Raw genomic sequence first — 11,812 nt, 5'->3', positions numbered from 1 at the left:
GTCTCGTGTAGACTCGCCTCGTGTAGACCCTATGCCTCTGGCTACACACACATCACTCGTGTAGACTCTTCTCGTGTAGACCCTATGCCTCTGGCTACACACACATCACTCGTCTTGTGTAGACTCTTCTTGTGTAGACTCGTCTCGTGTAGACCCTACGCCTCTGGCTACACCCATATCACTCGTCTCGTGTAGACTCTAGGCCCCGGCTACACACTCGGCATGCTGACACTGCATGCTCACACTACCCCCGCCTCTGGGTTACACAGAGTCCCGGTCCTCGCAGGACAGCGGGACTAGGTACCGCAGGGCCCTGGCTCTTCCTCCCGTCTTCAGTCTTCGCTGGTTACACTACCCCCGTGCGCCTGTGCGCATCCCCTTATATAGTCGTTCCTCCCGGGAGACGGAGCGGATGCGGACCTCGATGCGAGCATCGCTTGTTAGTGAACCAATCACAACGCGCTATCTCTACGATCCTTTTTCCCCAACGCGTGTTTTCACTCACCAACCAATCACGCCGCGCTGCCACTCGATTACTCCCACACCAGCACGTCACCGGCACCCAGCCAATCAACACCACACAACCCACGATCCCGCGCTGACCCCTGATCCCTCACCGTCAGCGCGCGTCACCACCCACACATCCAATCACAACGCGCTGGCACCTGCTCGCTACCCCAGCGCGTATCACCACTACACACACATGGACTCACACATATCGACGTACACACAGATCGACTGACACACAGACCCACACACAAACACATCGACTTACAAACACACACATGTCGACTTACAAATGCACATGGACTCACGAAGACACATTTCGACGTACACACACACACATCGACTGACACACATGGACACACACACACATCGACTGACACACATGGACCCAGACACACATTGACTAACACAATCACATCGACTTAAACACGCATACATAGACTCACACGCACATGGAACTACGCACACACATATGGACTTGCACACATCGACGAACACACACACATGGACTTACACACACACACGCATCGACTGCAACACACCGCGCACACACACACATGGACGTACACAAACAAACACAGTGACTGACACACATCGACGCACACACACGCATGGATGTACACACGCAGACTCTAACTTTTACATACACTAAATAAGTTTGTAAATAATAGTTTTCTATGTATGTGACTTTAGCGAAAGAAGGGAGAGGGGGAAATGCACGCGTGTGTATAAGTAGTAAGTAATTAGTAAGTAATAAGTAAGTAATTAGTAAGTAATAAGTAAGTAATTAGGAGCGACTGTGAGGGTGTTCCGCCACCTTGGTGCCAACATTTGCCGCGAGGAAGAGCGACACATGAAATCAAAATGAGCCGAACCCACCAGTAACTGAGCAGAAGCGCACCAATCAAGCCGAATTGACATGACGTCACTGCTCAACCCCCCCCCACCCTACTGAGGGGGCAGGTGTAAATATGATAGAATGAAGACGTAATTGAGAATATTTATTGGTTTGGCCCTGTGCAATAAGCGATATTGCGTGGCTGCTTATGCCTCAATAGTACAGAAAAAGGATATTATTCATAAACATTGGTTCATCCCTGTCATTAAATCTAACCTATAGAAGGCAATTTGTAATGAGTAAACAGTCATGGTAATAAATGTCTGAAGGTGTTTGTAAAATGTGTGTTACCTTGCGCAGTGTCCACACGAAAGAGAATTCCCCTCCCCACACCGAATGCGTGTGAGCTCGTGTGGTCGAGCGCGCGCTAGATAATAAACAAATACACGAAAACGGCACTAAATCGCTAATTAAACTACTTTGAAGGTGACGGACGCACAATCGGAATAGCGCTGGCTCAGCACGGGGCTAATGGCGTGGTACCTGGATACTTTTTTTAAAACATAAACCCCACGGTTTCGGCCGCACATACAGACATACAATGACATTTATAGGTTAGACGAGCGGGAAGTACCCGGCGTTGCCTGGGCGAAAAAGACAGACACACACATCGACTTACACTTCCAGACATTGACCCATACACAAACACATCGACTTTCACACACACATGGACTGACACACACATCGACTCACGCACATATCGACTTACACACACATCGACTTACACACATGAACGCAGACACGCATATCGACGCACATGCACACATGGACATGATGGGCTGTCTCACTGGCACGACCACTGTTGCGTTGGTTCTCCTGCGTTACACATAGACATATTAACTTGCTAATCCCCCTAATCTCTCCCATCAACATATTTTTAATATCCCATTAACACTGCTGTTGTGCACATATGCGGGGATGATACTCTTATGTGGCGAAATAAGCTCATTTCATGCTAATCTCTCTCCATAATCTCTCACTCCCTAATCTCCCCCATTAACACAACTTACGTGCTTGCGTGCAGGGATGGAATTCCTTTCCAGCTCAGACTCCGCCTGCTTGCCCTTCGCCAACATATATAACCTCTTGTTATAACAGCTCTCTCGCTGTGTTCTTCCTGGTTCAGCAGTTCCACTGCTGGGTTATTTTTTCCGCCTGAGGACGACCGCCTGTGTTGCAATCTTAACGTTGTGATATCATTTTAATTTGTATTTTAAACCTATGTGACTTTACCGAAAAAACCAAAGAGTATGGATTCCTGCAGTCACGAAAGCTTCAAATCAAGAAAAGAGTACAGTAGAACCTCGGAGATCGAACGCCTCAGAACTCGAACAATTCGGTGATCGAGCAAAATTTTCGACCATTTTTTGCCCCAGACATCGAACAAAAATTCGGAGGTCAAACAAACTGCAAAGAACCTGTTTGGGCCGAGACGCATAGCCAGGGCGACCGAGACAAAGGCGAATGGTCCAGTTTACGCGTAGCTCTCGCCCAATGCAGACCTGCAAAACATCGTTCCGTTAACTTTTTCGTTAATTTAATTTATTTGAGTGTTTTTTTGTGTTTATCCATACACAATGGCTCCTAAAAAGGTTAGTTTATGGAGGGGGACTCCCCTTCCAAGCAACATTGACAACTCCTCCTCACCACCTTCCACTCAAGCCATCCACTCTCCTTACTACAGGTAAAGTGAAGAGTGAAGTTCAATGTTCATTTATTCTATTAATTATAACTGTGTTTCTTGTTTTTTGTATGCTTTTATGTACTGGACTGTATTTTAATATTGTAAACTTTGTGTAAAAATGGCCCATAATAGGAGCATCCTTGGGTGGGGAACCAGACAGACAAAAATAACATTTTTGGTAAGATTTAGCTATGGGAGGAAACCAGAGGAAACCATGTAGAACAGACTCCACACAGAAAGGCACCCGAATCGTTAATTTTATTTTACAGATATTTTGAATGTGCGTGTGCCTTGCAAACTGAACAGACGCCAACAAATGTGTGAATTGCGCGACGGCAACTTCAGTGGTCACATTTCAGAGCATGGCACGACCATTACAAAACGTATAAACAGCGTGGCGTCTCATGCACTCATACTTTTAATTACATTCGTTGTTAGTCCTGAGATGAGCTCACTATGAGGAAGAGTTATCATATTGACAAATTTCCCCCGAGTAGCTGCCCGCGATCGTTGATAAGGACACACGCGTTTCGCCCTGGCTGCTCGATGTGGGGACACGGACGACCCGGGTGCCGGTGGCTGTGCCGCCTGTGGCCGGGAGTGCAACGACTCGGGGCAGTGGATCTCGCACGCCCACTCGTCAAACTGAAAGTGTATTAATTTCCATCCGTACTGAGATTGAGTGTTATCCCCTTGCACGTGTGGTGTTTCTTCAGGTTCTCGTGTTTCCTCCCACTCGTATAAACATTCATGGAGTTGGTCAAACATCCCAATATAGGGCCACAGAGCTTGGGCAATCTTTGGCGCCGGTTCTGATTGCCTTCCCGCTGGCCTCTGCGCGTCACAATTTGTTTTTATGATGTTCTAGATGCAATGCGGTGGTCCAGAGGTGGAAACACTTCCTCGCCCCCCCCCTCCACCGCAAATTAACTGCTTTTGTTGCCACATCTTGTCATTGACGGATTCCTATTTTGCATCCCACTGCTAATGTAGATGTCCCCTTGGAGGTTGTGAGATTTGTACGGTTGATGATGCAGCCTGGATCAGCAAAAGGGGCGTTGCCCATGGTGGGGCTGTTCGGCTGCCGCTGCTTTTGCCCCACAGGCACCAGGGCATAGCCGCTCACTGAGTTTTTCAGGAAACTGCAAACTGCTGCCTTTGGTGACGTGAAGCTGCTTTAAGCTGTGTTCTAAACGACTGCAGCCATATTTATGGCCTCCATTGTAATGCCTCCAATTGTCCCTCAGATGTGCCCACAGTGTGGGGGGGGGGGGGTGCCCTTTTAGACTGAGATGCGATATAAAGCGCCCCGGCGTATAGGAGGGCACTATACAAAAGCAAATCTTGATGATTCAGGGCAATCTTTCTTCATCGGCTACGCAGCAAGTCACTCACCCTGAATCCACATGTCAGCGAGGAGCTGGCCTAATGAATAAAACAAATCAGATAAAGTGCAAAGCATCCCAAAGTGGTCTGCACAAGAGCAAAGCTCGAGACACTGGCAGAGGACATGGCAGAGGAAGCCACTTCATAAACTCTTACAGGGTTGTTCACGTTGTATTATTATTACAATAGTCAGTGTCCCCACGGTACGAATGGACATAGCTGACACACAAAACACTTTCAACCTCGGTTGACGTGTTGACAAGAGTACCTGAAAAAAGTTGCGAAGACGACGCAACCACGCCTGTGATTTTATAAAATGTGAGATAGCTTTTGGTAGGTATGCAAAATAAAAATAATTGTCCAGTACAAACGTGCAAATATGCACATTTAGTTTGCAGGGACGCTTCAGATATGTTGCTTATTACTTGGTGGGCACCACAGGGACATTATTCCATAACATGCTTTGTTGTTTGAATAGAAAACGATGAGTAGTATTACGACTATGCTTGTTCACCCATGAAAGCATCGAGTCTCAAGACTTTCAGGAGGGTCCTGCCAAGTTTACACAGTAGGGGGCGATGTTGCTGCTGGGCATAATCCCGATTGAGTCATTTGGAAGTAAATATTCAGCATTTGCATGTTAGGCTGATACTTATTACATTGTGCATCTGTAGGAAACACAGAACAGAGGGAGAGAATACAAACTTGGCAGAAAGGCGCCCGATTCGGGACTGGAACCCATGAGTGTTACCACTGCACCACCCCGCCACCCACAAAGTGAAGCTACAATTATCTGGGCACACAGACACCTACAACCCATGTGGCCCTTCCACGTCGACTGGCAAGTGGGCTCGGTGGCCCAGGGATGGCCCTGGGCCCTTCCAGGATCGGCGGCAACACCGCCCACCCCGCTTCACGAGCCACAGGGCGGCTCCTCTAACCCCAACAAAAATGTATTTTTAAACAAAATGGTTTTTAACAAAGCTTAAGAAAGGCTAAGTTAATATGTATTCAGGCAATCCATATGATTTTAATGATTCACTATTTTTTCTTAACAACAAATTTGGGACGTTTAATGTGGCAGGGTTGCGCAGCGGTAACACTCTCGCCTCACAACAAGAGGGACCTTGGTTCGATTCCCGACTCGGGAACTTTGCTGTGTGGAGTTTGTATGTTCTCCCCCTGTTTGGCATTGGTTTACTCCGGGTTCTCCACTTTCTTCCCATAGCTAAAAGCATGGAATGTAGTAACTGGTACTGGCCAAACATCCCAATGCTACAAATATTCCTCCAAATTACTCAATTGGAGTTACACAGGCACAATATTGACCGTTACTGCAAAAAAACTAGAGGGCCCTTCTGAAAAAAAGTATTGACACTTAGTGAGGCTGCCTAGGTAAAACAACCAGAATAAACTAACAATATTTATATTTCCTATAGCAGATGCATGGTTGGACTCAGGCGCATCATGTATACGAAAGGCATGGCCCACTTCTTAGAGCACCATGAGTTTGTAACCATACCCTATCGTCTCTCCAGACTGAACAGTGCATTCAAAGCCACAACACTGGGTTTTTGTCAATGTGCCGTTATAATGCGAGGCATTCATGGGTTGATGCACACGGTGGCAGAATAGCATATTTATCAAACTTGACAGAAAAATGACAAAACCAGTTGAAGTGGACATTGATTTGGGTTTTGCTACAAACTATCAGTGCAAACTGCCTTTCCACCAACACATTATTTAGGGTCCAGGCCATGACTTGAACCTCCTCAAAATTAATATACTTCAGAGAAACATCAATCCAAATAACAAAAAAACATCTTGGGAAATACAAGAAATACAGATTTAACTATATTATTGGTCCACACAGGTTAGGTGGCCAAACATCTCAAGCAATCACATTCACCGTCCACTCTTAGGCCTATATTCTTGGTCACAGCTCAAGGTCCACTCTGGTTCAACTGAGCCGGCTCAAAGCCACCGTGCTAAACCGGAGCCAGCTCTGAGCATGGTCCCAGCCACGCTCAGGATTTCCATGAGCTGAGCCTGAGTCAATTCACGGCTGAGCTACTCATGCATCTTTGGAAGCAACGAAGCAGCTCAAGCCTGAGCCGAGGCCGCATTTGAGGCCGAGTCAGATCCAAGCCGTGACTGTGAATGCGGCCCTAACGCTGCACTACTCACATGCATATTCACCCCACAAAGCAATTCTAACAGTCAAATGAAGACATTAATAATTAACAAACAAGGCCGCATTCCTGGTGCTATTTCCTGTTGCAACAAATACAACAATTACACAAATAAATTCAGCAGCGTTCATCACATTCGTAAAACATTGCAACGTCTGCACACATGAAAGTCCCTTACAGTACAATTCCATAATTCCGTTAAAAATAGTTTTACCATCACCAATATCTCAGCGAGTCATTAATAGTGGAGCCCCGTATTACATCGGTTCCACTGCTACCACATCAATAAATCCCTTTCCCACGTTACAGGGTGAGACGCTCAACCAAACTGTAATGGCTAAAACATCTCAAGAAATGACATTTACTGTCCACTCTTAGGCCTTTCGACCTCATGGTGGCACATTCCAAACAGTGTCCGTATCAAAACAGAGCAACTTCAATGGCAAACCGTGGTGCAGCAATTTTGGAAATCGCCACTTTCACTGCATTTAATTCCGTACGCGTCTTAGCGAGTCGCACGCGGTCGGTGATGCCATTTGGCACGGGCTTTGTATCAAACACAGCGCCACACCTGGACACAGATGAGATGCAAAACTTGCCTCAATTAAAAACGCTCGAGAAACTGTCACGCTTGCCACAGTCGAATGATTGCTGCTGCTGGCGGATCCAACTTCATTGAGAGATACAATCCGTAATCATCGTGGCCATTTGTAGAATGTGACAAGCATTGTTTCATGGGATTGAGATCGTAGAGCTGCTGAGTAGGTGTTTAAAATAATCACTCAACTAAGAATTAAGAAACAGATGCTTCTCTTCTTGACCAAATGCTTGTGGACTGTTGTCCAGTCTGCCTTCAGTTAACTCATGCGATTATACCGTGAACGTGGTGATTATTAAGAGGACGACTATGCTTGTTTACCCCAGAAAGCCTAAGTCACCAAGTCTCAAAACTATTTTTGAGGAGGGTCCTGCCAAGTTTTTGCACAGTAGGGGGTGGTGTTCAGTAGTTTGCCAGTATTGTCAGAGCTGGAGTGTTTGGCCAATGCCAGTAACACTGCATGGGTGTTTTTTGCTTTGAAATGTAATGATTAATTGGGGTTGTAGCATTTGACGGGGTGGGGGGGGGTAATGAGAGCGATGACGCATGGTGCGCACGTGAAGTTAAACGGTGTCTTCTACAGGGTTATGTGCATTATGTCATAGAAATTACCAATATTAAGCCGCACAAATACACCTTAGAAAGACCTCTGGTGGAATTTAATAAATCCACAGACATAAAATGTGGTGTGGCTCATTTTGTGTGATGCCAAGTCACATTGCACATCAGGCAGGGTGGTACAGTGGTAACACTCACGCCTAATAGCATAAAGGAACTGGGTCTAATACCCAGCTCGGGTGCCTTGCTGTGTGGGTTTTGTATCCTGTACCCATGTTCTACACGATTTTACTCCAGCTTCTCGTTTCTTCCCATGGCTAAAGACAACACACAATGTCACTGGTATTGGCCGAACATTGCAATCAATGTAGTAGACCCTCCTGTAAAATTATATTTGGACTTGGTGTAGCTTTCCTGGGTAAATAAGGAATATAACATACCCCAGACATCGTGTTATGTTAACAGGATGGAGGTTATTAATCTATCCTAGACCGGCAGAATTTTGTACTAGAATCTCATTTAACTCTTTGTGACGGCACATGGCAAGCAAAATGAGATTAAATTATACTGCATCATCTGGCCAATACGTCCCTCAAATTAATCCCCTATTTCTCTGGTGTCATTGATATAAAGGTCATGCCATCAACCACTGAAGGGCCTCGATACAATTCCTGACTGGCGGTTTGTGTACTCCTGTTTCCTCCCATAGCTAAACATCCCAATGTTGAAAAATTGCCTACAAATTGTTCCATTTGGATTACACACAGTAACATCACCCCGCCATTATTTTTTATAACAGGAACCATTAAGCTAATCGGTGTTAAATTAACAAATGCAAAGAAAATCAACGCTTACAAGCATTAGAGCGAATATGTGAAAATGAATAAGCCTGTGGCCTATAAAATAAAACCATAACCACGTCAGAATACACATGCAAAAAAACGAAGAATATGCAATTAAAATTTTGGTGGTCCTCAGGACATCTATAACAGAAGCCAATACCAGTGTTTGATGTTTAAAACAGAATAAAACGCCACTAATACGTCCGTCTACAATTCACAAGCAATTACAATGACACCTTCACATTCAGCCACGTGAGTTCCAGATGTTAGTCTCTTTCACAATTAAATAAAAAGTTCACCATTATCAAGTCTATTGTAATTGTCTTTGTTCTATATAACAATAAGTCAGACCCACGATACCATTAACCCAAATGAGGAGGCCGTTCATTAGTACTCCCGGATCGGTTAATTGGCATCGTTGCACGGCTATTGGTTTTGGTGATAGAGGACGGAGAACGAAACAAATTACTATCTCAATTACTTAATCGGTACCTATTCCAATCGGGGCGACTCACCCAATCACCACCGCCCCTACAATGGCGAATTCCCAAACGCGCGATGACACGGCTCGAAGTGTACTGCAACGTCACAGGGCCCTCGGCACCCGCTCCGCAGAAACTTCCTCACGGCCTGGAGAAGCACGAAGCCCCTGCTCGGTGGTACATGCCGCCTGATTGACCACACGGCCGGCATCCGAGATGGAAAAATGTTGAGGCCGTGCAGAGCCGGGAGGCGCTGTGGATGGCGAAGAAGGGGCGCCTCACTGCGCGGCGTCCCTGAAGTTGAGCACGTAGTAGTCGTGCACGTACATAAACACTGCCACCGGCTGCCCGAGGATCAGGCTCAGCCACACGGCCGAGTTTCCGTAGTTACCGCTCAGAAAGCTGCCGACAAACCATGCCAAGGGGACCTGCAACCGCATAGCGACAATCAACCTCACACCACCAATCTACCGTACACCCCACACAAACCACCAATCAACCACACACAACACCAATCAAACACGTCAGCAATCCACCACGCACACACACAATTCTCATCTTTTTCACAATCCTTGTCATGTGCATGACCTTGCGATGACCCCACCTGTGCCATCATGCCCATGAACGCCCAGATCCGGAACATTCTCAGCGGCACGCTCACCAGGTACTGGAATCGGAGAGAACACACACTGCACTCCCATCCGAGTCCACAGCTAACTAGTGAAGTGTAAAAGGGACTCATATTCTTGGTTCTTTCGGTAAAGTCACGTAGAAGGGAAATAATAAAATAATATTAATATAAAACAATAAAAATTCTCACGACGTTTCGACTGCAACACAAGCAATCATCATCAGGTGTTAAAACCACAGCAAGAAAATGTTATATTTATATAATTTTATTATTTCCCTTCTACGTGACTTTACCAAAAGAACCAAGAATATGAATCCCTGCAGTCACGAAAGCTTTAAATCAAAATGTAAAAGGGACGTTTAGGGAACATTTGTGCCTCGCAGCAGGAAGTTCCTGGGTTCGATTTCGTCTGTGGCGTGTTTCTGCGTGGAGTTTGTATGCTCTTCCCCTGTTCTGAATGAGTTTCCGGCTGGTTCTCCGGTGTCCTCCAATGGTGAAAAATCTAACTGGTACTGCACCAATATCCCGATGCTGAGAAATTACTTGAAAATTACTCAATTAAGATCACACACTGCAGCAACATCGCCCCCTACTGGACATATTTGGTAGGACCACGCTGAAAAGGCTTGAAACTCAAGAGGCTTTGCTGGTTAAAATGTTTTAAATAAATGTTTATAATTCACCCCTGATGGTAGGCATACATTTATACAGAAAGCTGTGTCAAACGTATGTCACTGAACTTGTCCAGTGGCGTTACTGGAGAGCAGACAAACCTCGTGGAAGAAAGCGGAGAGGAGGAAGACGCCCAGCTGCGCGTGCATCTTGTTAAAGCCCCTCTTGAGCAGTGGCTTGTAGAAGTGTCTGCGTGACATTCAATGTGGACACACATGAGCACGACCACGCGTGTGTTCAAACGTTATTCAACTGCGTCATAACGGATTTCACAGGTGAGGCCACAATCATCTGACCACATCTGTGTCGTTAAGAACCCTCCGACCGCTCCACATAGCTAAACAAATCATCACGTGTTGTGCAAGCGTTTAACGCATGCAAATCATTGTTTCCGCTCACCAGTAAGTTGAGAAATCCTCACAACCAGATGTGTTCTTCAGCTCAACAATGAGCGAGCCGAATCAATAACAATTGTACACCACGTGCAATGTATTTGTCTGTAGATTTGAAGCTTTCGTGACTGCAAGGAATCATCTTCTTAGGTTTTTTCGGTAAAGTCACGTAGGTAAAACATCAAAATTAATGAAAATAAAATAAAATAAAAAATCACGACGTTTCGGAGGCAACACAAGTCTCCGTCATCAGGTGGGACCGTCACAGCCAGATTAGCTGCATCAAGTGAGGCAATGATTCAAGATGTAATCCCTTAAAAGCGAGTTGAGGGGGGAGGAGAGGGAGGGGGGAGCTCATCAGACTATGGTAGCCAATGAATGGAACGTATCGGGAGGGAGGGGGGGCGAGGCCAAAAGGGTGGGCGACGGCGTGCAAGCGATTGTGCGCAAGCGGCTAATTACTGCACACGCCAACACAATGGAGCGATTATGCGCAAGCGGCCAACTGCCGCACACGCCAACACAATGGGCAGAGAGGGGGAGGGAAGCTCTAATACACATGATAGACAAAAGAACGAAAATGCCCATGTTAATACCAATGCTGGCTGAACAATGAAGAGAGTACTGTTAAAAAATAACTGGGGATGTTAACACTCGGTAAAGTAAAGTAAAATAGTGCCTGTCAGATAAGATGGTCCAAAAAATTGTACACGAAGCCATACAAATATACAAACACAGACATAATTTCAACCGTGATGATGGGTACAAACTTAGTAATCATTGGAAAGATGTTATCAACCACGCAAAAAAAGACTTAATTACAATTTTTTGGACCATCTTATCTGACAGGCACTATTTTACTTTACTTTACCGAGTGTTAACATCCCCAGTTATTTTTTAACAGTACTCTCTTCATTGTTCAGCCAGCATTGGTATTAACATGGGCATTTTCGTTCTTTTGTCTATCATG

General features: G+C 45.6%; 1 protein-coding gene across 1 annotated transcript in view; it reads right to left on the bottom strand.

The window, feature by feature from the left end:
• Positions 1–3,336: 3,336 nt before the first annotated feature.
• Positions 3,337–11,812, bottom strand: part of DGAT1 (diacylglycerol O-acyltransferase 1) — a 43,265-nt gene continuing 34,789 nt past the window's right edge. Inside the window, exons 15-17 of the mRNA XM_078879467.1 lie at positions 10,552–10,639; positions 9,752–9,814; positions 3,337–9,575 (exon numbers count right to left, since the gene is read on the bottom strand). Of these exons, the coding sequence (XP_078735593.1) occupies positions 9,426–9,575; positions 9,752–9,814; positions 10,552–10,639 (301 nt within the window). The 3' untranslated portion in view covers positions 3,337–9,425. The remainder of the gene's footprint in view (positions 9,576–9,751; positions 9,815–10,551; positions 10,640–11,812) is intronic.

Source organism: Lampetra fluviatilis, chromosome 54, assembly GCF_964198595.1.
Source record: "Lampetra fluviatilis chromosome 54, kcLamFluv1.1, whole genome shotgun sequence".
Classification (NCBI taxonomy): Eukaryota; Metazoa; Chordata; class Hyperoartia; order Petromyzontiformes; family Petromyzontidae; genus Lampetra; species Lampetra fluviatilis.
This window is presented reverse-complemented; position numbering and strand designations above follow the sequence as displayed.